The sequence below is a fragment of the Eurytemora carolleeae genome, unplaced genomic scaffold, assembly GCF_000591075.1.
Source record: "Eurytemora carolleeae unplaced genomic scaffold, Eaff_2.0 scaffold755, whole genome shotgun sequence".
NCBI classification, from domain to species: domain Eukaryota; kingdom Metazoa; phylum Arthropoda; class Copepoda; order Calanoida; family Temoridae; genus Eurytemora; species Eurytemora carolleeae.
This window is the reverse complement of record NW_019396643.1, coordinates 22926-48686: the sequence shown is the minus strand read 5'-3', so window position 1 is coordinate 48686 and position 25761 is coordinate 22926. Positions and strand designations below refer to the sequence as shown.

The following is a 25761-nucleotide window of genomic DNA, read 5'->3' as shown; positions in this document are numbered from 1 at the left end:
CAACAGGGGAAATTTTAGGGATATGGTTCACAAGGTTTTATTGTAAAACATAAATCTTAAAACCACTTAATGAGTCATAATCAGTTACAAGTCATGACAATCAATAAGCAACATTAATCATAAAGAATATTCTTGTGACATTTTATGCTGATAAAAAAAAATAAAAAAATTCTATATTACATGTAAAACCAAGAGATAAAAGGAAGTTGTGCTGTAAAGCGGAGGCTAGTTTACTGCATAGCAAAGGCTCTAACTGCATGGCCTGGCAGAGATTCAGTCTGCCTAGAAAATCTGGAAGGCTCGTGTCTGCATGGCGGAGGCTCATGGCGTCCGGAGGTTCTCTCCCTCGCATGGAGGGTCACTTGTAATTACGCTAGAAGATTGATCCTAATCTTTGTTTACTGTTGTAATCTCATTATTTCGTAATTTCTCTCTCTCTGAGATAGATAATATGTCTGATGACCTGGATCTTGAGATAGAGGATGTGTTGGTTGAGATGAAGAAGCTCTCTATGGAGTGGAGATTAATGTTGGAGGAGAGGGAGGAGGAGAAACGTTCTCTCTCAAATCTGAAAACTAAACATAGTCTTCTAGAGGATAAACTTTATAAGGTATACAGTATACACACTAAACTAGAGAAAAACTGCTCTCCTCGCGAGGGAGGGAACCCCTGGACGCCATGTACCTCCACTATGCAGACATGAGCCTCCAGATTTGTTAGGCAGACCAAACCTCAGCTATGCTGTAATAAGCATACTCAATACATCAAAATGTGCCTGTGTAATACAGGAGGTTTTTTTTAAATTTCAAGTTTAAATAAAAGATATTTTACATTTTTTTTTGACATAGTGACATGGGAGTTTTCTCAAATATGAGAAGTATTTGTCAATTATCATAAATAGTGTCTAATTATGACTGATAAAGTTGTATATTAAACTTTAAACATTTTTTACACAAAAAGGAAAGAGAAAAAAATTTGAATTGAATTGAATTTCATCTTTTATAATCTTTGATTTAAGCAATACCTTTTTTGTAGTTCAAATTAATTATAGAAAATTAATATCATTTATTTAAATCTTAAAATTTTTCAAAAAAGGTATTGTTTAAATCACAACAAGAAAGAAATGCTTTGTTTCAGAATAAATCATATAAACCACTTTATGAGTCCATATATGTTTCTAATCATGACAATCAATAAATAACTTCAATCTTCTGTAAAATTCTTGTCACTACGTCAAAAAAAATTTTAAAATTTTTCACATGAAATAAAATTTTTTTAAATAAAGCAGCAGTGCTGTCTGGTGTAGACTCGTTTAAGCTGCATAGCTGAGGCATTGTCTGCATAACGGAGGTTTGGTTTCATAGTGAAGGCTCGGTCTGCCTAGCAAATCTGGGAGGCTCGTGTCTGCATAGCGGAGGCTCATGACGTCCGGGGGTTCCCTACCTCTCCACGCAGACATCCTGATGTACCGGAACACGATTTTTTATGTGTGGGGGCGAGGGTATTTGTTAACAAAATATTAATATCCCTGCACAACACACATTATTAATAAATATTGGTAATATTGACGTGTCTATCTTGGAGAAATAGTTACCAATGAATTTCTCACAATGTTAGTTTTTAAACGCAGTACTAAAAAATTTAAAATTACTAAACTACTTAAATCAAATTCTAAGATGTATTGTTATGAGGGAGAAAAGGATAAACATTTTGAATTTTAAAAGGACGTCTTCCTTCCATATCATAAAACATTGAATTCTTGACTTGATACTTTTAATGCATTTTTCCAATGATAATACTTTGAAAAACATCGTTAGGTTGGAGCAAGGTACTAATGCAAGGAAAGTTCATTGCGGTCGCGTACATATTGAAACCAGTTCTCTCCGGGCGGAATTTGTAAACAAGAATAGATGCACCAGTGTTCGTCTAGTATCCGAGGAAGATAAAAGCATTTAATTTTTCTAATAGTGAAAATTCACAGAATAGTTTCCTACGACTAGAATATTTCATAAATTATTTTTGTGAAAATGGATTCCATGTCAGGCTGTGGCATCTGTCTTGTGTTTACTTTTCCTCCTAAAGACAGTACAATGGAGTACAAAAAATGCGTACACCTCTGAAATAACTTTCCTTGCATTAGTACCTTGGGTCGGAGAGAAAATTGCAGGGAAGAAGAATGGATGATGCACGACTATAACGAAATGTTTACAGAGCTGGGAACTTTCCTTGATCTCGATATCCACGATTCAATAATTTTCTTTGGTTTGACCAAACCAATCCTGTTGTTTGTGGCCTGGACAACAATATTTCTAATTGCTTCTATAGCGGTTGTTTAAAGATTTAATAGTTTGCCAAATCCGGATCGATTTTCGTGTCAGAACGTAAATATTTAAGGTCAACTTGTAGTCATTATTTAGACTGAAGGTGAACTAAAGGATTCTCTTGAGCTGGTTAAAGAACTGAGTTCCCAGCTCACCGGGCTCCCTGATGCTAGGCTCAACATCTCGGAGCTGAAGAGGGAGGAGTTGCGCCTAAAATCTGAACTAGAGAAAAGGTTTATATTAATAGAATTTTGCTTCTTTCTGAATTTGTAACAACTTATTGTGTGATCAAGTGTTGGTTTGTGCACCAATTTTGCATTAGAATTATGAACACACATCCTTTCACTTTTTTAAACGGGTTTTTATTTTAAATGTTTCAAAACATTTTCTGGATATCTAAATTATGTGTTATATCATGTTTCTGTGTTCATAGATTCATTTCGTCCTTCCCGTCTTTTACCTATTAACTATATAGGGAGGTTGAGTTGCTTGAGCTGAGATCAGGGACTGAAGGAAAGCATAAAGAAATGAGGAACATGTTAAACCTGGAGAAGAGTCTTCAGGTTAGAACTAGGATAACGTTATCTCTTCTGAGGGGAATAATTTGTCGGGTATATTTTACAAAGGAATTGAGTCTTTGTCAAAATACTATGATTTTCTAATCTCTATATCTTTGTAGACCTTAGATATTTCAAACTATGAATTCTGTTAGATGAAAAAATCTAAGTTTTAAATATCAAAGGTTTACACCACCAGGTGGAAAAAATATAGGTATTAGAAAATCAGAGTTTGTTACAAAGATTCAATTCCTTTCTAGAATAACCTAGTGGTCGGTCCGATACTTCAAATCAAGGTTGTAATGCAAGGAAAGTTATTTCAGAGGTTTACGCATCTTTTTCCAGATATTGGTTATGTTTATGGATTAACGCTAAATTGGGGAGAATAAAAAGAAATTGTGTAAACAAAATCAAAATGAGTGAAAAAACTTGTCTTTCGATGACCATTGGCCATTAAAAAATAAAAAATTCTCGGAGCATTCGACCCCCCACTGGGGTGGTTATTTTTATATTCTTTCCGTTAAAAAAATATACAGAAAATATCCTGCTTACTGTCTATTATTCTAATAATGTTTTGTTTTTCCTCTAGGAGAAGAAGAATGCTGAGTGCATAGCTCAGGTTCAGAGACAGTTCCAACAGAAGATTGAGAACATGGAAAATGCGTGGAAAAGGAAAACCCAGTAGACACTATAGTCATTAGACACTAGACATTAGACATTAGACATTAGACATTAGACATTAGACATTAGACATTAGACATTAGACACTAGACACTAGACACTAGACATCAGACAATAGACAATAGACAAATATTGTCTATTGTCTATTGTCACAATAGACAATAGACAATATACATTAGAAATTAGACATTAGACATTAGACATTAAATTTTAACATTAGACATTAGACATTAGACATTAGAAATTAGACATTAGACATTAGACAGTAGACAGTAGACAGTAGACAGTAGACAGTAGACACTAGACACTAGACAATAGACAATAGACAATAGACAATAGACAATAGACAATAGACAATAGACATTAGACATTAGACAGACTAGTGGCTATTAAACCACAAACTTTTAATGAAAATTAACCCCATCCAGTCATTAAAAATTGCATGCCGATATTCACCAGGCCCATTACAGCTTTTTTATCTGGGCAACAATATTGTATTGAATTTTTTATTTTATTTAATTTTTTTGCGCTGTCGAGTGTTATAAGGGTACTGCAGGGAATCGGGCATTGAGCTTTTAAAATTACATAGATTAACTACATGGATTTCGAGAGCAGTGAGAAATCCCTCCTTATCAGCAGACTATCAGAGCAAGAGGAGAAAAATAAGAAGGAATTAGTTACATTATTTTAATCATCATTTTATTTTTATTATAATATTTTTTTACTATTTTATATTATTTATATATGAAGTAAAAACCAGAATAAAGCCTGACAATCTTAGAACAGAATTAGTTTTGGGAGGAAAAATTTCATTTTTTTGTGAATCCAATTTTTAAATGAGGAAAGTAAGTATTAACTGAATGGGTGTAGATGAAGAAAGAGCATCTGGATGAACTGAACTTGATCCGGAAGAAGAATATGGAAGATAATTTCAGGCTCAGGGAAGCGTTTGATAAACAAAATAGGTGAATTGTTACCTGTAATTCTGAACCTTGTAAGCAGTGCATAGGATCCATTTAATTTAGATGCGGATCCGGATCCGCAATGGGAAAAAGGATCAAAATCCAGATCCGGATCCAGGTCATGCAAATTTCTCAAAGATTTCTGATTAAAAAAAATTTGCTTACTTTAATGCTTAAACTTGATGAACCATTCAGCGTTTAGAAAAATTTTGATGTCTCTTTTTTGAAAGTTTATACTTGGTTTTTAAGAGTAAAAGATTTTTTTAACAGTTTTTGATAGATATTTTGCCCCTTGGATCCGGATCCGCGGATCTCCATATTTTTGTGGATCCGGATCCAGGAATCCAAAATGTTGCAGCTGCAACGGATCCGGATCCTAAGCAGTGTGAAGTAAAAATCAAAGAGAGATCGTAGAAAGAACAAAGTATGATTTATCAGATACTAGCCTTAGAGGGCGCTTCGCGCCCATCTTATAAATTAATTATGAACATGTTCTCTTTGTGTACATCGTAAAACAAAACAAAAATAATTCGCGGATTTTCACACAAAAGTTCGCAGATTTTCAAAATTTTCAAAAATTTAATGACGATCGAATTTTGTTGGAGACAAATATTTGAAATTTGGATCATTCATAAACCTTCCCTGGGGTCCCTAGATGTCCCTCAAAAAATTTGGGCCCCATCGGTTCAGCCGTTTTCACGTTTATTGGATACAAACAAACAGACAGACAAGCCAAATTTATATATAGATGATTTAGAAAGAAATTTTATTTTTCTATGAAAAATATCTCTGTCTATGCAATGTCCTATCTATGAAAATCCTGTCTGTAAAACGTCCTGTCTATGAAATGACCCATATTGAGCTCAAAAAGTCGTATTTTAGGTGCAGAATGGAAGAATCCAGCCGAAAAACTGACAATAGTGCAGAAAACATTGTGCGTCAGGCAGAAATACATTTTAAGTTAGATTGTCCTCGCATCAAATATTATCTTTTGTTTGAATGTTCTTTGTAAAATGTACTGTTACCGTAATTTCAAGTGACTCCAAGTTAAAAAAAAGTAGCAAGGATTTATAACGGTACTCTTTACTTAAATGCTGTTTACTCTTTAATTAAAAAAATTTGGATTTAACAAAGCTATATTCTGCTGTGTTGGATCTTGACCTCGCATTGACTTCTCTTTTTTATCTATTAGTATTCTCTGTGTAAGGATGAATTCTCTTATGGGAACCGAGGTGATCAAACCCCAGGATTGTTCAAGGTTCCTCAAGCCTCAGGTTCCCCATACAGCTGGGGAACTAGTTTGGGTCGGGGACACATGCAAGTTCAGAATAGGGAACAAGAACTGATCTCCGGACATTCTGGGTTCAGGGGACATAGAGAAGAAACTGACCATCCCGTAGATCAAAGATCATTTTTAAATGAAACCACTGATAAATCTAACAACGATATCCATGGTCTAGAAAGATACTGGAAGGATTTAAACCAGAAGGAACTGCATGCTCAGGACTGGAGAAATCCCAAAGAGTCTCCTAGTAAAAGTCTCATTTCAAGACAGAATGATATATCTGGAGGAACAGAGAACAGTCCTGAAGGAAGCATGATGAATGATCAGTTGAGTAGAAACAGATATGATTTGTCTGGGATGAGAGTAATCAGAACATCAGATAGGAGAGAAGAGAGAAGCATTGAACAACCCGGAAGGGAGAAAGATAATTCTTATTACGGAATAAGGAAGGGAATGATATCAGGTCTTATGGGAAGCAGGACTTCAAGGGAAGAACAGACACCAGCAAGGACGGATAAGTTTACGACCTCAAGGGAGGAAGAAGACTCCTCAGTTAAGAGCTCCGAAGAAAGTGAAGTTCAGAATATGCTGGAGTTGGAACGAGCCATCTCTAATTATGCGGAAAACAACCAGAATGAAAGAAAAAGAGAAAATATTTACAAATCAGAACAGTCTGTTTTATCTTCAGTCGATAGTAACTCCCATAGTGCTCATAATAGCGGTATTAGCAGGTTAGGACTAATTTTCTTTAAAGACTTACCTACAAAAGTGTCCATTGAAACCTTACTCGTAATTTCTTAGGACGTCTAGATAATGTTAATTTTATATTTGATATTTTCTATTTACAGCCATTTAAGTTTTTTGGAACAAAAAAAATTAATCATTTTCTTGGTTTGTTTTAGACCAAGTTCTGCCATGAAGAAAGTAACGTTCAACTTTCCAGACGAATCGGAATTACCAAGTCGTAAGGTATTTGATAGATTGCAATAATTAGAAGGTCTGGAATAAAAAAAATCCCTTTGGACAACTCTTAGTGCTTTTTTCTGGAAACTTTGAGTCTTAAGTCATCAAGGAATCAGTCAGGTGTCAATTTTTATTATTTAATTACTTTATTTATTTCAGAAATTGAGAAGAGAAGACACGCCAATGAAGGTCCCTGGTCCAATGGCCAAGGGTTCAATTCCCGGATTTTTTAACAGTTTCGTGGATAATTCGCTGGGGGATCCAGGCTCAAAGTTTAGCAGAGGAGATCCTTCAACAAGTAGTCTAAGATCGGAAATAAACAGGGCTGAAATGAAACGTAAAAGCGGACATGGAAACAAAGGTGTGTTGATTCTGTAAATTAAAAAGTTAATCCTTTAAAATTCATTAATTTCCTTCAATCAACTTAAAAATTGTAAAAAAAACGAAAGTGGAGAAATTTTTAAATCTTATTGTCGAACTGTTAAAATGTTGAAACAAAATCCTTAATTTGCTCGAATGATTTGAATTAATGGACAAGCTATAAAATACTAATTTTAGGGTTTAATTAAAAAAAGCCTTCAAAATAACCTTGTAAAATGAATAAATACAACGTGACTTACAAAGAAAAAAAATAATTGTGCAACGTATCATACTTTGTTGCTAACCCTGTATCTCAATCTGTAATTTCATTGTTACAGAGCTTAGACAAACATAATATTTACATAACAAAATAGTGCTTGATCCATGAAACATCTATTAAATGAAATTATTACTCGCCTCTAACTCTATTTTTAAAATTTCGTTATTTTCGTAACCCGATCTTTTAAGATATTTCATTTGGGAACTTTAAATCGTAAAAACACAATAGTTATAAACAGTTTCTTTATCTTCATGGAGGGGGTATTATTAGAGTTTTAAGTTTCTTTGTCTAGGTCAGGGTTCTAAACATAGATAGGAGAGGAATCAGTTTCTTTATCTGGGCCAGGGTTCTAAACTTAGATATAGGAGAGGAATCAGTTTCTTTATCTAGGTCAGGGTTCTAAACCTAGATAGGAGAGGAATCAGTTTCTTTATCTAGGTCAGGGTTCTAAACCTAGATATAGGAGAGGAATCAGTTTCTTTATCTAGGCCAGGGTTCTAAACTTAGATATAGGAGAGGAATCAGTTTCTTTATCTAGGTCAGAGTTCTAAACCTAGATACAGCGGAGGAGGGATGTTTGCTGCTGCAGCTCAACTATTCGGAGATGCTTGTCCAGGAACCATATTTAATAAAAAGCGAAATTTGGCTGAGTTACATTGACATAGTTAAACCAATTCTCAAGTGAAAGAGAAGTGATTCAACTTAGTCCCCGGACCAACCACGTTTAAATCACGTTTTGGTCGAAAAATCAACAATATTTTAACAAAAGGAGATACATTTAAACGCATATGACGACCAAAACGTTAAAAATGTAAACTGCTATAAAATTTGTGAAACAGTTCATATTGTGATCGAAAGTCACAGCTCTTGCTGCTCAGGACCGAAATGTTAAATCCAGGTTAAATTTTGCATAGCCATTTATTAAATTTGGTCTCAGATCTTACTCTACCAAAGGTTGAGAAGATGTACATATCTCCAGGAGAAACCAAGGGTACATGAAATATAAGATACCTACGAAATCCCCAAGTTTTCCCCTTTTGATACTTTTCCGCCTTAAAAACTTTTCACTTCAAGCGTTTTACAAATTCTAAATTGCGAAATTGGACTTTTAACTGTTTTTCCCCTTTTTGATACTTTTTGGCCTTAAAAAATCATGATTTTTCCGCAGCTGGGCGTTTTTAAAAAAATCCTTAATTAATTGGGGTAATGATTTTTTACGAAATATTTACCCTCTGAAATCCCTGAATGACATTATTGTTGTTAAATTGTTAAAAACATGTATTTATATACCTAGGTCAAACATCAGACTTTCAGTTCAACTCAGGGGACTCACAAACCATTTCAGGACCAGACACCGAAACTGACAGGATTGATATTCATTTTATAGCTTTTTCGTTAATAAAACTAAATATTTTAAACCTCAAAAACGTTAATTGTAGCTCTTTAGAAGCCAAAGTTTGCAATGCTTAAGGGTGTTAAGGGACAAATAGGATCCCTTAAAAGTTTTAAGATTTCTACAACAAAATTTACAAACTAAAGAATTATGAGAAGAAAAAAATAATAAGAGAACACTTTTTATTAAAAGAACTGAACAATTGCCTCTAACTCCAACTTTCTAATCTTATATTTATAATGTTGGCAATTTGTACTAGCAGAGTTCATAATTTCAAATATTGCAAGTCTAATAGTATCAGGTTTCAAAGTATAAGGATTTCAAATCATAGTGGGCGGAGACCAGTTGCTTTCGTTGAAACACGATTATAAGAAAAAGTATTTATATTCATAAAGCACAAAATAATTAAAGGAATTCAGTCTTAGCCACAATCTCTGATTTTCTTTGCATATCATAGACCTTAGATAATTCAAACTATGGATTCTGTTAGATCAAATATTTTGAGTTTGAAATATCAAAGGTTTATACATCAGGATGCAAAGGTATTTGGAATATAAAATTCTAGTTTGCGGCTAATATTCAATTCCTTGGTTACTCAAACCATTTGCCAAAAATATCGAATAAAGAATAGAATATTTTGGAACCCAGGAACCCTGAGCTGCAAAGGAAGAAAAGAAAACTCTACTCAGAACCTAACGATCCAAAAATCCTAGAATTTTAATCTAAATCAAGTCTCCAAGGAGCTTAAATGATATTAACAACATTATTATATTTTTATGTTTAGAAAACCTGTAAATCTTTTTTTGTGTCTTAAGTAGTTTTAGACCATTTCCGTTATGAATTTTAATACTTAATGAAGAGAAAGGAATTGAGTCTTTGTAACAAAATCAAATATTTAAACCCCAATATCATTAGAACCCGATGTTGTAAACCTTTGATATTTCAAACTCTGATTATTAGATCTAACAGAATTCATAATTTGAAATATCTAAGGTCTACAACATTTGGTTCCAAAGATATAGTGATTAGAAAATCAGAGTTTGTGACAAAGACTCAATTCCTTTGTCCAAATCCAGCAGGAGATTGTAAATAATGCGGTTACGTGAGCCAATTATTGTAAATAATCTAGGCAAGATTTTTCTTTCTTGGAAGAAATCCTTTTAAGTCAACTAGTTAATCTAATCCTGTTTTTGAAATGATTCCGTTATTGAATTGTAATGATAAAAATTGTCTAGTATTTTTAGTTATATTAATGAAATAAGATTTAAATCTTAAAATTAAATTATTTTTTGACAATGTAAGATATGTACTTTTAAGTTGTTGAAATAAAACTGGAATCAATTAAACCTTGTAGTTGTATAGTTTGATGCAATGTAATAGCAAAAATAAAAACTTAGTTTTGATTTTGGACGATTTTATAAGACGAAATTTCAAGTGACCTCCATTAATTGATTGGCGTGTCCGATTCTGAACGGTAACCCTTTAAACCTTGTCTGGTCTTTTTAGCCTGAAAATCGAGTGCCGTTTAATTTTAAGTAGACACTAACCTCCCATTTTACCGGAACTAAACTTCTACGTCATCCAGACTCAAAAGAAGGATTAAAGGCTGTACCATTGTGAATCATACATACAATAGGAGTTTTAAAACGAAACATGTTTACTGACGCACTTTTCATAATGAGAGCATGGAAGATTAATTAAAGTTCCGTGATTAAAATATTTAAATAAAAGTCATGTCCTAAAGTGGGACCCACAAACCTATAGAATACGAAACGACTGATCGACTTAAAGGAGTGTTCGCGAAAAATGAAAGGGGTATAGGCTTAATGCGATAAAAAAGCGCTTTTGATCGCTACTGATCTTACTTCTATCTGTTGCGTCTATGAGGAGAAAATTGTTAAAAACGACTAATACCGAAGAACGTAATGTCCATACAAATTCAGAAAGATGTAACATTCAACTCTGATCGTAAACAATCAACTTAATTCCAAACAAAGCATTCAGATATTACAGACAATAGTCATCGATCATTTTTCGACGTATTCGTAAATAGTTGATATTTCATAATATTTTGTATTTTTCATGATCTGAGAGTTACTTTTGAAAACATTTATTCCTGTTTCGAGGATTTTTGAAAATGAAGACGACATTTTCATATTTTCCAAGAATGTTCGAAAAACCAGCGCCAGCGAAAAAATAAAAAATTTTATGAAATATTAACTATATACGAATGCGCCGAATTTGTATGGACACTGCGTTCTTCGGTGTGAGTCGTTTTTAACAATTTTCTCCTTATAGACGCAACTGATATAAGTAAGATTAGTAGCGATCATAAAGCGCTTTTTTATCGCATTAAGCCATTCATTATTCGCGAACGCTCCCTTTAAGTTATGATGTTGATTAGTTCCATGAACACTAAATTACGGAGCTCAGCAATTGTGCAGTGTTCACAGACCCATTTCTTTAAAAATACCAACGGGTTACATTTTTCCTTTACAATTTACATTTCCTATTTTAGGTGTTGGTGTTACAGGTCCTTCATATGTTCTAATTAGGTATAGAAGCCCATAGGTCCTTTAAACGTTTAAGTAGATGGGTACATACAGATCCTTTCCATGTCCTGACTAGGGGTTACAGGTCCTTAACATGTCCTGACTAGGTGTTAGAAGTCCTTTACATGTCCTGACTAGGTGTTAGAAGTCCTTTCCATGTCCTGACCAGGTGTTACAGGTCCTTAACATGTCCTGACTAGGTGTTAGAAGTCCTTTCCAAGTCATGACCAGGTGTTAGAAGTCTTTACATGTCCTGACCAGGTGTTACAGGTCCTTAACATGGCCTGACAAGGTGTTGTATGTCCTTAACATGTCCTGAATAGGTGGCACAGGTCCTTAATATGTCCTGTTTATGTGTTGGATGTCCTTCACGTGTCCTGGCAAGGTGTTGGATGTCTTGACTAGGTGTTGGATTTCCTTCGCATGTTCTGAATAGGTGTTTTAGCTCCTTAACATGTCCTAACTAGGTATTACAGCTCCTTAAAATGTCCTGACTAGGTGTTGGATGTCCTTCACATGTCCTGAATAGAGGTTACTGGTCCTTAACATGTCCTATCTAGGTGGTACTGGTGTTTAACATGTCCTGACGTGAGAGGTAATTAAAGCAAGATAATTAAGATGATAAGCTACAGATGCCCCGGGCAAACATACCGGAAGTACTGAAAACATGGTTTTTAAGGTTTTGTCACAAGATGACGGATTCAGCGTTTTATACAATACATCCAACAGGATGTTATGCCCCCCGCACCCCATCTTCTAGATCCACTTCCGACTGGAGCAATACACAGTACGTAGGTTAAACAGCAAACCCTATCGAAGAAGATAGATTTTGTCTTGGATTTCTATCAAATAATGCATGCCCTATATTTACCGATTTTTTCTCATAAGAATTTAGTCTTTGCCACAAACTATTAAATTATAAAACCAATGTCGAAGACCATAGATATTTCAAACTATGAATTCTGTTAGATTGAATAATCTATGTTTGAACTATGAAAGGTTTACACAATCTGGTTGCAAATCAAGTTCCATATCTAAACTGTGAAACCTTTAAAAGCAATCAACTATTTTTTATCCAATTTTATCATAATTTTATTCAACATTTCACAATAGGTTTATTGAATTCAACTGCTTTAAATTTTAAATTTTGTTTTTCAAGATGACACTGAGGATATGAATTATTCTCTGTATTTTCCGGTTAAATATGATTTTTCTCTTACTAAAATTTAACAACAAAGGAGGTTCTTAAAATCTCTCATGCAACCGTATTAAGACGAAAATCTTTACCCCACCCGTCTTGCATCAGGGGCTCAGCTTAAGGGGAAAGTGGAACGGGAGGAGAAGGGAAATTATGTCAAGATGAATATTTAACAGAATTAATTTAAAAGATATATGAACGGACATCGTACCGCGTTCACCGCGTACACGCATTGTCAAAAATTTCCTAAAAATTTGCTTTTACAACGTTTGGAAAAGGCATTGTATTCAATAATTGAGAAAAGAGTTAAACCTGGGGGAAAATACAGAGTCTATGAATATAGGAGAGAAGGGAAGAAATAGCCGAGCAAAGCAATCTGAACAAAAAGAACAAGAAAGCAACCAGGAGAACAGACACGAAGAAAATCTAGCATTGGAAAACAAATAAATAGAAAGGAAGCAGGGGCGGATACAGGGGGGTGTCGGGGGGACATTCGCCACCCCCTGACAGATTCAGGGAGGGGCGTATTGAGATTTCGAGGCAAAAAATGTTCCCAATTTTATAAATCGTATGTGTTTTTCAATTTCAAGCTTTTTTATTTAATGGAAATCTTGACTTTCTTTTCTTCAGTTTAATTTAAAAATCAACGACAACAAGTAAATGTTATTGTTAACGATAAATTTAGAATTAGAAATTTGTAAGAAACTAGACTTAAGTTATAATATTGTTCATATCTAGTTTCTTGCCCCCCCCCCCTCACTTAAATCCTGTATCCGCCCCTGAAAGGAAGTGGAAACAAACAGGAGGAGGGGAGAACCAAGAAATATATATTTGTTGGGGAGAACAAGGAATGTGGAAAGAGCTTGAAGTAAGGGGACTCCAACTGTCAGAACAAGGAACTTGAAGTTAGGGGAGAAACTCCAACTATCAGAATAAGGAATCAGGAAATCATGAGAAATGGAAATCTATTGGCCATTAAAGAATTAGGGAAAAAGTAAGAATAAACGATAAAGTAGTAGAGAACTCGGGCACGGAGATTGTGGAAGGAGGAACAAATATGCACAGGAAACCAGTAGAAAGAGATAAGAAAAAGAAAACAGGGAAGGGTGAAGAACATGAAATCATAAAAACAGGGAAGGAGGTAATAACAAGAAGTTAGGAGAACAGGGAAGCAATCATGCAGGTAAAAATAAGAAAAGAACAGAAAACCAAGAGAACAGAGAAGTAAGGAAGAACAAGACGCAGAAGAAAGTAGAAGTAGAGAAGAACAAAAATCCAGAGAAGGAGGGAAGAACATGCACATAGGAAAACAGAGAAGGTGGAAAAAACAAGCACCAGGAGAACAGGGAAGAAGGGAAGAACAAGCAACCAGGAGAACAGGGAAGGAGGAAAGAACAATCAACCAGAAGAACAGGGAAGGAGGAAAAACAAACACCGAGTAGTACAAGAAAGGAGGAAAGAACAAGCAATTAGGAGAACATGGAAGGAGGAAAGAACAATCAACCAGAAGAACAGGGAAGGAGGAAAGAATAAGGAAGGATGAAAAACAAACACCGAGGAGAACATGGAAGGGGGAAAGAACAAGATTAGAGGAGAAAGTAGAAGGAGGGAAGAACAAAATTCCAGAAGAATAGGGAAAGAGGGAAGAACATGCACATAGGAGAACATGGAAGAAGCAACCAAGAGAACAGGCAAGGAGGGAAGAATAAGCACCTAGGAGAACATGGAAGAAGCAACCAGGAGAACAGGAAAGGAGGAAAGAATAAGCACCTAGGAGAACATGGAAGAAGCAACCAGGAGAACAGGCAAGGAGGTGAAGAACAAAATAATGCAAAGTTTGTGCGAGGAAAAGTACAAAACTCGGACAAGGAAATAAAATAGGTGAAAGTGAAAAGGAGAAAGAGGAGGGGGGAGGATGAATAGAATATTATTGAATACAAAGTGAAAGGATTTATTGTGAGATTTAAGTAATAAATTTCTGTAAAGTGATTCAGTGATCCGTAAACCGTCTTTCAATCAAGCTAAATCAATTTATCAAAAGGACGAATTGAAAGTGGATTGCAAAAAAATATATTTAATATGTCACAATAAATCCTTTATATTGTAAAAGGTCATATATTATTCTTCAATAAAAAATGTAAAAATTATAGACTAATCATATTTCAAAAGGATCGAATGGTAACATGTCTCTTCCCTTGAGAATTATGATTTACTTTCTAAATTCTCTAAATGAGAAATAAAAAATGAGATAGATTTCTAAAGATTGTAGAAAATGAATGCAATCCATTTTCATATTTTTCATTCTGCTATTTAATAGTGAAACTGGTTTTTGATAATAAAGATAATTGCATAAGGTCAAACAATTAATTTGTATGTTAAAGTTAATTGTAAAATACAATTACCAATAAAATCTTAATTTACCTTGATTGGGTAAAAAGAAAAACATGGAAAATTTATAAACATTAGCTTTTTTAAATTTAATTTAATGTTTATGTAAAAAAAATTGTAAAATGTTATGAGCCGTTGATAATTAATTGTTATATTGCATGTATATTGAAACCAAGCTTGCAAGTACACTTACTACAATTGTAAATCTAGAAAGTACAAAAAATAAACCTTATTATAGAGAAATTGTGTTTAAAATAAGAAATCTGTAAAAAAAAAGAATTTGTTGTCCAAAATCAGATTTCTTATATTGTTTTCTTGTTCTCTTTGTAACTGATAATGGTATATAATGCACATTTCAACCTTGGTTCTTATCCCAATTCTATACAACAACGCTAAGGAGCGCAACTTTATAATTATTCATTTCAACCTTGGTTCTTATCCCAATTCTATACAACAACGCTAAGGAGNCGGGAAAGGAATTGAGTTTTTGCCACAAACTCTGATTTTCTAATTTCAATATTGTTGCTACCCAATGTCGTAGACCTTTAATATTTCAAACTATGAATGCTATTGGATCAAATAATGTAAGTTTGAAAAATCAAAGGTTTACATCATAAGGTTGCAAAGATATAGGTTTTACAAAAACTGAATTTGAGGCAAAGGCTCAATTCCTTTGAGTATAGATCCTATACTCTATTTTAAAATGATTAAACTAAACTGTAAAAATGTCATGTTATCGAGATTTCTCGTTTTGTTCTGGGCTAGCCTTAAAGCTCTAGCGTATAGGGGTTAACAAAAACAATTTGTCCAAACTTTTACTTTTACTTTCAGATTTGTAATCTTGTTTACAGAGACTCTGTTTTCTCGTTATATCAGGCCTGCTATTTAGACCAGAAAACTTCACGACTCACTGAGTTTTTTCGCGGCATTCTCCCACATTGCTGGAAAGGTTGGCACGTCAGATTTTTCGGCTAAATCTTCCAAGTACGAGTTCGGACTTGAGAATCCCGCCATAACCTTTCCACGGCGGCGGAATGGTTTTTTTAAACAGAGCATTCCGTAAACTCGTATTCCAGGAACCCGGGCGTAGGGAGCTCCAGTTTGTGCAATAGGTCCTTCTGAAAAATTTAATTTTTAACTCGTAAATCTTGTTTAATACCTACAGCTGTTACAGAAAAAAAAGATATTTTTAAAAGCATATTTTTTTCAAAATCATCATAATTATTATTTTATCTTTACTTAGCACTTTCTTAATATCACTATGTTGCAAAGATTTAGGGATTTGAAGATTTGAGTTTTACAGACTAGTCAATTTAACTCGCCTTCATGTCTGTTTCTCATATTTAATCAGTGTTTGTTATTGTTAAGAAACCCGGAATTGATAAACGGATATATTGCCCGGAGCTAGGTTCAATAAACCGGAACTACAGGTTTCTATGAACTTGAATTCTCTTTAAAGGAACTTTATTTAAAGTTACTCTCCATGCGCAAAGATGGGAATGCCAAATTTGCAACAATACAATTAAAAGTTTTCAGGGGCGTATTCAGGAAATTGTCCAAGGGGGGGCTTAAATTTTTTATCTTTCCAAGGGGGGGGGGCTCAGCACCTGTTGGGGCCTGAAAACCCCCTGAAATCAATAGATTTCACTGGTCCAGGGGGGGGCTTAGTCCCCATAGCCCCCCCTGAATACGCCCCTGAAAGTTTTGTCTGATAAAGTATTAACGAAATGTGCAAGTTTTTGTTTATTTAAACTGTACATTTTCATTTGCGGATTCTCTGCAAAAGTGACTTTTGTATTTCTTGCTAAAAAGGAAGAGTAAGTTGACAGAAATAAACACTTTTTGATTCAGAAAACTAACATATTTGCATGAAGGGACACAATTAAAATTATGATTACAGTCCCTTTAAACGGGACAATGCACCAAAATCATCCTTTTTCTTGTCAGATCGGCAAGTTTTGTTTAATTGCTATAAAAAGAGCGTACAAAGGAACTGAGCTTTTGCCACAAACTCTGTTTTTTTTCCCTAAATCTTTACAACCCAGTATTTGCCTATTTTTGTATTTGGGAAAGATAGAAAAATTTACCCAATGAAGAATCTTTAGGGCACTGGCAGATTACAAGATAATGTGCTTTCCCTGTTCTGATATTCTGGAGAGCTAGGATAGACCAATCTTTGTTGTTAGAGCAATATCTAGAAAAATATATATATATACAATTACAATCTTTGTTGTTGGAGCAATATCTAGAAATATATATATATACAATTACAATCTTTGTTGTTGGAGCAATATCTAGAAATATATATATACAATTACAATCTTTGTTGTTGGAGCAATATCTAGAAATATATATATACAATTACAATCTTTGTTGTTGGAACCAGGGGCGTACAAAGGAATTCGTCCAGGGGGGGGGGGCTAAACTTGTTTTCTATCGAAACCTCCAGGAAACCATGGATTTTACTGATCCAGATGGGCTTGGCCCCAATATCCCCCCCCCTTGTGTACGCCTCTGCTCTGGTTGGAACAATATCTAGAATTATACATTCAATACAAATCTTCGTTGTTGGAGCAATATCTAGAAAATTAAACTTAATACATATCTTTGTTTAAGCAATATTTTATATTATACATTTAAAGCAAATCTTTGCTATTTAAGCAATATCTAAAAATATACATTCAATACAAATCATTGTTGTTCAAGCAATATCTACACATTTACATTTAATACAAATTGTTGTTGTTAGAGCAATATCTAGAAATAAACATTTAATACCCATCTTTGTTGCTTAAGAAATATCTAAAAATATACATTCAATGCAAATATTTGTTGTTTTAATAATATCTAGAAAAATACATTTAATGCAAATCTTGTTGTTAGAGCAATGTCTGGAAATATACCTTCAATGCAAATCTTTATTGTATAAGCAATATCTAGAAGTATATATTCAATACCAATCTTTGTTGTATAAGCGATATCTACAATTATACATTCATTACCAATCTTTGTTGTATAAGCGATATCTACAATTATACATTCATTACCAATCTTTGTTGTATAAGCGATATCTACAATTATACATTCATTACCAATCTTTGTTGTATAAGCGATATCTACAATTATACATTCAATACCAATCTTTGTTGTTTAAATTAAAACAATTCTGTATTGTTTAAACAATTCTACAAGTATATATATTATACCAAACTTTGTTGTTTAAGAAATATCGAGAAATATACATTCAATATAAATATTTGTTGTTTAAGAAATATCGAGAAATATACATTCAATATAAATATTTGTTGTTTAAGAAATATCTAGAATTATACATTCAATATAAATCTTTGTTGTTTAAGCAATATCTAGAATTATACATTCAATATAAATCTTTGTTGTTTAAGCAATATCTAGAAATATACATTCAATATAAATCTTTGTTGTTTAAGCAATATCTAGAAATATACATTCAATATAAATCTTTGTTGTTTAAGCAATATCTAGAAATATACATTCAATATAAATCTTTGTTGTTTAAGAAATATCTAGAAATATACATTCAATATAAATCATTGTTTTTCCAGAGCAAGTTATCTAATTATACGATACAAATCATTGTTGAAGCAATATCTATACAATACAAATCTTTGTTATATGTGCAATATCTAGAAATATAGAGAAATCACAAATCATTGTTAAGGGAGCAATATCTAGAAATATATTCTTGTTTGGATCAATGATACTTTGGTAGTTAAATCTTATAAGAAATTAAGAAATAAGAATAAAAAAATTCAAAGTTTACTAACTACTACTTTGAATAGCTATAAAGCCAATTTTGGTTGCTTGTTCGTAATTCTAAAAGATTGGGATTAATTTATTTCTATACATATTATTTAGTAAAATCCGTTATCTATCTCTGAGAAAAGGCCAATGAAAAAGCAATAATGTTTTACAATTATTGTTAAACTCACAAACCATGTTTTATTATCACATAAAATTCAAACAGAAGTTAAACGACAGTAAGCTTCTTTACCAGAATATGCAAAGTTAATAGTTTTTAAATTTTTAAAGGATCTAAAATGTATATTTGTTTGGCCCAATAAAGTAAGATCCTTACTCTCTTTGCTTTAGATTTTTTGTAATTTTTTTGTGTAGGGCCTATCATTTAAAACAGTCCTGACTAATATTGTATGTATGTATATAAAAAAAATTTGAAATGTACATCATTAATCGAAATAAAAATTAATGTTAAACCAGAGGTGGCTTATGGGGGGGGAAAGGGGGGACGTACCCCCTGGAAAAATTAGGAGCGCTAGAAGAGAGAAAAGGCACCTACTAGCCATTTAATTTTGATTTTTAAGAATAGATTCAAAAACCCCTTTGCCTGCGGAGCCACATTTTCACTCAAAATGAATGTCTATATAATAAAACAAGACATTCGTATATAAATATGTTGCGTATAGCCGGCCAAACGGCTGGACCGATTGGGCTGAAATTTTTTGTGGACACTCATGGGTGGCCGTGCGGTGTTGCAGGCTAAAAAATTTCTCAAATTTTCTTTTTAATTAAAAAAAAAAATTAAATTTTTTTCTACGGGAAACGCCGGGCCCTTCAGCTAGTTTTTATAAAAATCAAAATCTTGATAAAACATTTTCCGGCCACCTTCCACGCCCAAGCTGCTCATGAATTTGACATAAAATTGACCTAATTCTCTGTAAAAAAAAAATTCCAGGGGGGTGGGGTTTGCAAGAGGGAAAAAAAACAGAAATTTTGACAATCTCTAACCTTATTTCTTCTGTTAGCTCGCATGTTTTTGCCAACGTCAGAACCTAGAGAAATATTATTTATTAATCCGATTTAAAGCTTTCAATGTTTAAATTAAGATCCCCGTGAAAATGTTTTTACTCTTTCATTGCTCAACACTTTCGCTTTCCTTGATGCAAGTCACCTAAACGTGCGGAAACAGTATACAGGGTCCTAACTCCTAATCAGGGTTGGCTTTTTTTTACTGAAGTAACGCCGTCGTTTTTAACAAATAAACAAACTCCTGAAATCTAATGGAGGCGGGGGGGGGGGGGAGGCGATTGTTCTTTTTACGTATTACCCTTTAATAGCTGTCACACATAGTTTTAGTGACCTACCATATCCGATTCACAAGACTTACAACAGTTCCTTTACCCCTCGTGTCAACGTAAATTCAGGTGACCCTCTAGATACGGGAAAATTACTTTTGAAAAATTATGATGATGTACTTTTTCTTCCTTGAATTTCATCATTTCCTGGTTATTCTATATCTTTCTACTTAATCGATGTTCAAATAAAGGTTAAAGGGTGCAACTGGCACATTCAACTCTGTAAAAGAGTTTTTACTTGATTTCCCTTTAATAAAACATTATTTCACGGATATCAAAGAAGTTGAAGGTTGAAGCGTCAGCTTGCTACCTATATACAATACAGTATACATTATACAACCCATAAATACTTAATAGCCCTGTCACATGACTGTCACGCAGTTGCTAATAATAGGTGTTCTGTAGTCTGTATGTGCACTGCAGCGATATATGAAAAGTTGAAAAATTAAAAAAAATTTACAATAATATTAATTTGTTTTTTATGACAACCTGTTAAAAATCATGAAAGTTTCTATTTATTAGATACTAAATAATTTGAATAGTTATAATAAAGGAACTATAATTACTCTGATATCCTTGTATTCTGGTGTAGTTGACTATACATACCTTACAGCCATTGAGTAACATATAAATAAATGTTTTTTAAAAGTTTTGAGAAAACTGAAGAAAATCAGAATCTTAACTCTTTTACAGAGGCAGCTTATGGAGGGGGGGGGGAAAGGGGGGACGTCCCCCGCTGGAAAATTTGGGGGATGTTGCTCTCCCTGGAAAATTGGGAGAACGCCCCCCCCCCTGGAAAAAATAGGAGCGCAAGAAGAGAGAGCAGGAACCTTCCACTCCGTAAATTTCGATTGTTAAGAATAGACGCCAAAAAAGTTTTTCTCTCGAAACAATATTTTAATGTAAATCTAAATCTTCACCCACATTCCCCCCCCCCCCCAGCTGCTCAAGGCTTTGATAAAAAATAACCAAATTTCCTGTAAAAAAAAACTTCGAAGGGGAGGGATAAAAAATTTCGCAATATTTCAATTTCCCCTCCTTGGAAAATATCATAAGCCGCCCCTGTCTATTTATCAGGACATTTTAAACAATTAATAAATTCAGTCACCTGAACTTTTTCATTTCAGGTTCAATTTACAAGTCATCTTAAATATCTATTAGAGTTTATCGTGCACTTCGCTACGCCCACTTTCCTGTATTGCGCAAATTGTTTTTATCACGTTCAATTCCGGACCCCAGGACGCTTATCATTATAAATGTTATTAATTTTTATATCCATTTTTTTCACGCTTGCTTCAGCTCAACTTTCTATCTTTCTCCTCATACTTACAAAGTATTTTAAAACAAATGGCAGGTTGTAGAAAATAGTGCTTAAAATTCTCTGTAAAGTTACTTTAGATGTCCGTAAATTGCAATAGTGCAAATAAAAACAAAAATACCATATACATTTTAAAAGCGTTAATTTTTTAAACAAACATTTTTTTTGTCACAAGGATAGAAAATCTTATCCATAAATTCTTGTTAAAACTTAGAAACCGGAAGTCAAATTTAGTCTTGGTCAGGCAATCTGTGAAACCGGAACTTCAGGCCGTTTAAGCGGATATAATTTATCGTATTGTTTTATAACAATTTGTTGACATATTATATTCCAGGTTCCAAGAGAAGCTAATTGTTCTAGCTTTGTATCGTAGTTCTGTCTGCAGAACATTCTAGATTGTTCTCATTGACGACGGTTCTCCAAAGGGTAACATTGTGAATCGGGCATGAAGGTCTAGAAATAAAGGGTCACGTGAATTCATATTGTACGTTGGGTTTCCAGCGAAAAGGATAAATCGTTTCGCCGAAGATTTCGCATTTCGTTCACTCACGATAAATGCGAAAATTTTCGCAAAATTTCGCATTATAATCTGTTTTACGAAAAAATGCAAATTTCGCGAAACAAAATATTCGAAAATTTCGACAAAAAAAAAACAATTAAAAATTTTCGAGGAAACATGCGAAAATTGCACGACATTTCCTTTAACACGTGTTTTCATATTCAGTTTTCATTAATTTACCTCACCAGTTCTGTCCGCAGCTAGTCTGAAAAGTTTATTAATCAACACAATGGAAATAATTTTTGATGAATACATCTTTATTTGGCTTGTCTGCCTTTCTGAACTGTCTTTTTGTATCCAATAAACGTCAAAGCGGCTGAACCCAAATAAGGCTTATATAAAGGCAAAAATTTACTGGAAAAAATGTTGCCCAATTTATATTTTTGAAATTCCACCAATTTAAACAAAACAAATCCGGCGATTTTTTTTATGAAACGATTGACAAGAAAAGCAATTGTTAAATGATAAAATCAGAAACAGAAATATAAATTCAAATGGCAAAAATGTTCAGATGTTGATTTATAAAGTTCCTGAGAGAATGACCGTCATCATCTAGCGTAGAAGCTGAGCACGGGTCACCCTCCTCTGGGCATGCGCAGAGGGGAGTAGAAAAGTTTAATCTCAGGTACACAGCATTACAAACCTAGACAGTACAAAGTTAAAAAACAGTACATAGAGTTGTACAGTGGATACATATCTGTGCTCCTTTACAAGTTTACAACTAATTGCACCCCGGCGATGTAATTAGTTGTAATTTAACCAAGTTAAATTAATGATCAAAAAGTACAAAATTTTACGCTTAAAACTTTAAAGAGAATTTACTCTACACATTTTCTTGTCTTATATAATATATGTAATCCGTTGGATATTACAATATTCAATATTACGGATTACAAATTTACACAGAAGATTACAGACAAACCTAAAAAGTATTCAGTACAGCCTGAAAACCTATACATTAGAGTACTGTATTATTAACCTATTCAATAGAGTACAGACTGAAAACCTATACATTAGAGTACTGTATTATTAACCTATTTAACAGAGTACAGCCTGAAAACCTATACATTAGAGTACAGTATTATTAACCTATTCAATAGAGTACAGTCTTAGAAAACTATACATTAGAGTACAGTCTTAGAAAACTATACATTAGAGTACAGTATTTAAAACTATCTATACATCAGAGTACAGATTTAAAAACCTATACAATAAAGTACAGTATTAGAAACCAAGGCTAAGGACACTTTCACAGACCTACACATACAAAAGATGAAAATTTTATGTTGAATACAAATTTAGAAAATAGAATGCCTAAAATTGGAGCACATTAGTTCTTAGATTTTACCTGTTGGGATGCACAGGCTGGGAGTGAGAAAAGGTGCTGATTATGTGGATAGTAATGGTATAGTGTTGCATTCTCCCCCTCTTCTACCTCCTAGAATATAGTAATGGTACAGTGTTGCATTCTTCCCCTCTTCTACCTCCTAGAATATAGTAATGGTATAGTGTTGCATTCTCCCCCTCTTCTACCTCCTAGTGTTGCATTCTCCCCCACTTCTATCTCTTACATGATATAGGCATTCCATACCCTTAGACTGTAAATATGCCAGTGTTGATTTTTGTTTAGGTAAAAGTGTCTTTAACCTCAGAACCCTCCCCCCCCCCTCTCCCCTTCATAGTTTCTTGGTGACCTGCATTCTGCCGGCCTTGTTTGCTTCATATTTTCTCCTTTAATTCTTCATTCAATACTGCACAGTGCACAGTGCACAATAATATGTCATCAGAGAATGATTTTTGACATTTAGTTGTAAATGTTTAACTAGGGGAACGCAAGTGAAGGAATCCGATTCTAAGCGTTAAATCTGATTAAAATGAGAAATAACCGAATCTGATATTATATTAATAAATTGAATTACAAGATTTGGAAGTTAAAAATGTTAAGTTTCTGTACCAACAAAAATCCTTTGAAAGTTAACCTTGGGGTAACTGACCTTCAGGGTACATATTATCTTGTAGATGTTTTAAAAATAATATTTTTAGTAGTTATTAACTTTTTAAATCACTCCCTAATCATAAGTCCCTTTGCTTGATCTCTACTAAGCTAGAATATAGTTCAACAAAACCTAACGTATTCTAACATTTAACAAAGGATAAGATAAGATCTCGAAAACTTTTCGATTAGAAAACCGATTTAGCTCTTTATGTTTGGACGTTTACCATTTTGTTCTCATTCGCGAAAAATGAAAGGGGGTGCAGGCTTACGGCGAAAAATAAGCGCTTTTGATCGCTACTAATTTTACTTCTATCGGTTCCGTCTATAAGGAGAAAATTGTTAAAAACGACTCACACCGAAGAACGCGGCGTCCATACAAATTCAGAAACTTGCAACATTTAACTCGGATCGTAAAATAATCAATTTAATTCCAAACAAATCATTCAGATATTACAAACAATAGTCATCGATTATTTTTCGACGCATTCATACATAGTTAATATTTCATAATATTTTTGATTTTGTTTTTTTTAAATAATATTTCGCTGGCGCTGAATTTTCGAACATTCCTGGAAAATATGTTTTCAAAAGTAACTATCAGATCATAAAAAAAAATAAAAAATATTATGAAATATCAATTATATAAGAATGTGTCGAAAAATTATCTGTTTGGAACTAAATTAATTTTTTTTCGATCCGAGTTGAATGTTGCAACTTTCTGAATTTGTATGGACGCTACGTTCTTCAGCATGAGTCGTTTTTAACAATGTTCTCATTATAGACGCAACAGATAAAAGTAAGATTAGTAGCGATCAAAATAGCAACCCCTTTAAAACGTTAAATTTAAACCGAAACCCAATATTATGCAAGGACGTCTCGAAGATATATTTAAGAAGAACACAGATATTTGAAGATTATGAACCAGGAAGATTTTCTTTCTTTTATCTCATTTTTAATCTTCACGCTTTCTTATTGTCTTTATCTTCTATTTTTGTTTTTTCTTTATTTTTTTATCAGGTTTTTCTTTTGTTTTCTCTTTTTATTTCGTATACGTAGGATTTTAATGCATTATTTTTTCCGCCCCTTTTCTCCGTTCATTGAAAGAGTGCAAAGGAATTGAGTCTTTGCCACAAACTTAAATTTTCTAATTCCTATATCTTTACAATTTGATAAAGTACATATTTGATATTTCAAACTTATATTATTTAATATAAAAGCATTTATAGTTTGAAATATCAAATATGTACTCCATCAAATTGTAAATATATATGAATTAAAATATCAGAGTTTGTGGCAAAAACTCAATTCCTTTTTTTCAAATCTGGTGTTAAAAATAAAATAAAAAGAACTATAGTAAAAATTGCACCCTCTCTATAATTGTGTTAAAAATTGTTAGATTCTATATTCATAATTTTTATGGAAGATTCACCTAATGAATTGTATCTACTTTTTATCAACTTTAATATTAATTTTTTACCACCCTTGAATGAAAGCGAAATGTTAAAAGTCCGTATAATGCATAAAATGTTGTTAGATTTAGTTGTGCAGAAAATTGATAAAAACCTTTACTTAATTATGAATACATCGCTTGGTTGACTATATAGCCCGCACTACAATACAGACAACTGTATGTTAACCGCAATTAAGGATAATTTAGGAATAATTTAGAAATACATTAAAATGATAAAAATTGAGGTATTAATACATTTGGGAAAATTTTGAATATTTGTCCTTTGCTAATATCAGAAGGAAAATAACAAGCATAGCTGTTTAGTTTAAATGAATGCTTTATCCATGAAAAATTACGGAACAGTGC

General features: G+C 33.3%; 2 protein-coding genes across 5 annotated transcripts in view; one reads left to right on the top strand and one right to left on the bottom strand.

The window, feature by feature from the left end:
• Positions 1 to 359: 359 nt before the first annotated feature.
• LOC111706770 (reticulocyte-binding protein 2 homolog a) lies at positions 360 to 9669 on the top strand. 3 transcript variants are annotated; one of them, XM_023479709.1, is made up of 14 exons: positions 360 to 610; positions 2418 to 2554; positions 2797 to 2884; positions 3468 to 3550; positions 4175 to 4229; positions 4430 to 4500; positions 5404 to 5464; positions 5729 to 6537; positions 6709 to 6775; positions 6929 to 7130; positions 7948 to 8025; positions 8347 to 8400; positions 8704 to 8776; positions 9451 to 9669. In XM_023479709.1, exons 1-14 carry the CDS (start codon positions 452 to 454, stop codon positions 9521 to 9523), a joined length of 2010 nt encoding a protein of 669 aa, XP_023335477.1. In that variant the 5' UTR covers positions 360 to 451; the 3' UTR covers positions 9524 to 9669. The 3 variants fall into 3 exon arrangements, with proteins under 3 accessions (XP_023335477.1, XP_023335475.1, XP_023335474.1); XM_023479707.1 differs by having other exon boundaries at positions 4430 to 4524; positions 5404 to 5455; XM_023479706.1 differs by having other exon boundaries at positions 4430 to 4524.
• Positions 9670 to 15576: 5907 nt separating this feature from the next.
• LOC111706772 (uncharacterized) overlaps positions 15577 to 25761 on the bottom strand; it is a 33101-nt gene continuing 22916 nt past the window's right edge. Inside the window, exons 2-7 of one of the 2 annotated variants that reach the window (XM_023479711.1) lie at positions 23298 to 23387; positions 22480 to 22592; positions 22130 to 22154; positions 19726 to 19769; positions 17028 to 17134; positions 15577 to 16058 (exon numbers count right to left, since the gene is read on the bottom strand). In XM_023479711.1, coding sequence (XP_023335479.1) covers positions 15841 to 16058; positions 17028 to 17134; positions 19726 to 19769; positions 22130 to 22154; positions 22480 to 22592; positions 23298 to 23387 — 597 coding nt within the window. In that variant the 3' untranslated portion in view covers positions 15577 to 15840. Of the gene's footprint in view, positions 16059 to 17027; positions 17135 to 19725; positions 19770 to 22129; positions 22155 to 22479; positions 22593 to 23297; positions 23388 to 25761 lie in introns of those variants that run through there. The other variant, XR_002766306.1, reaches the window with a different exon arrangement.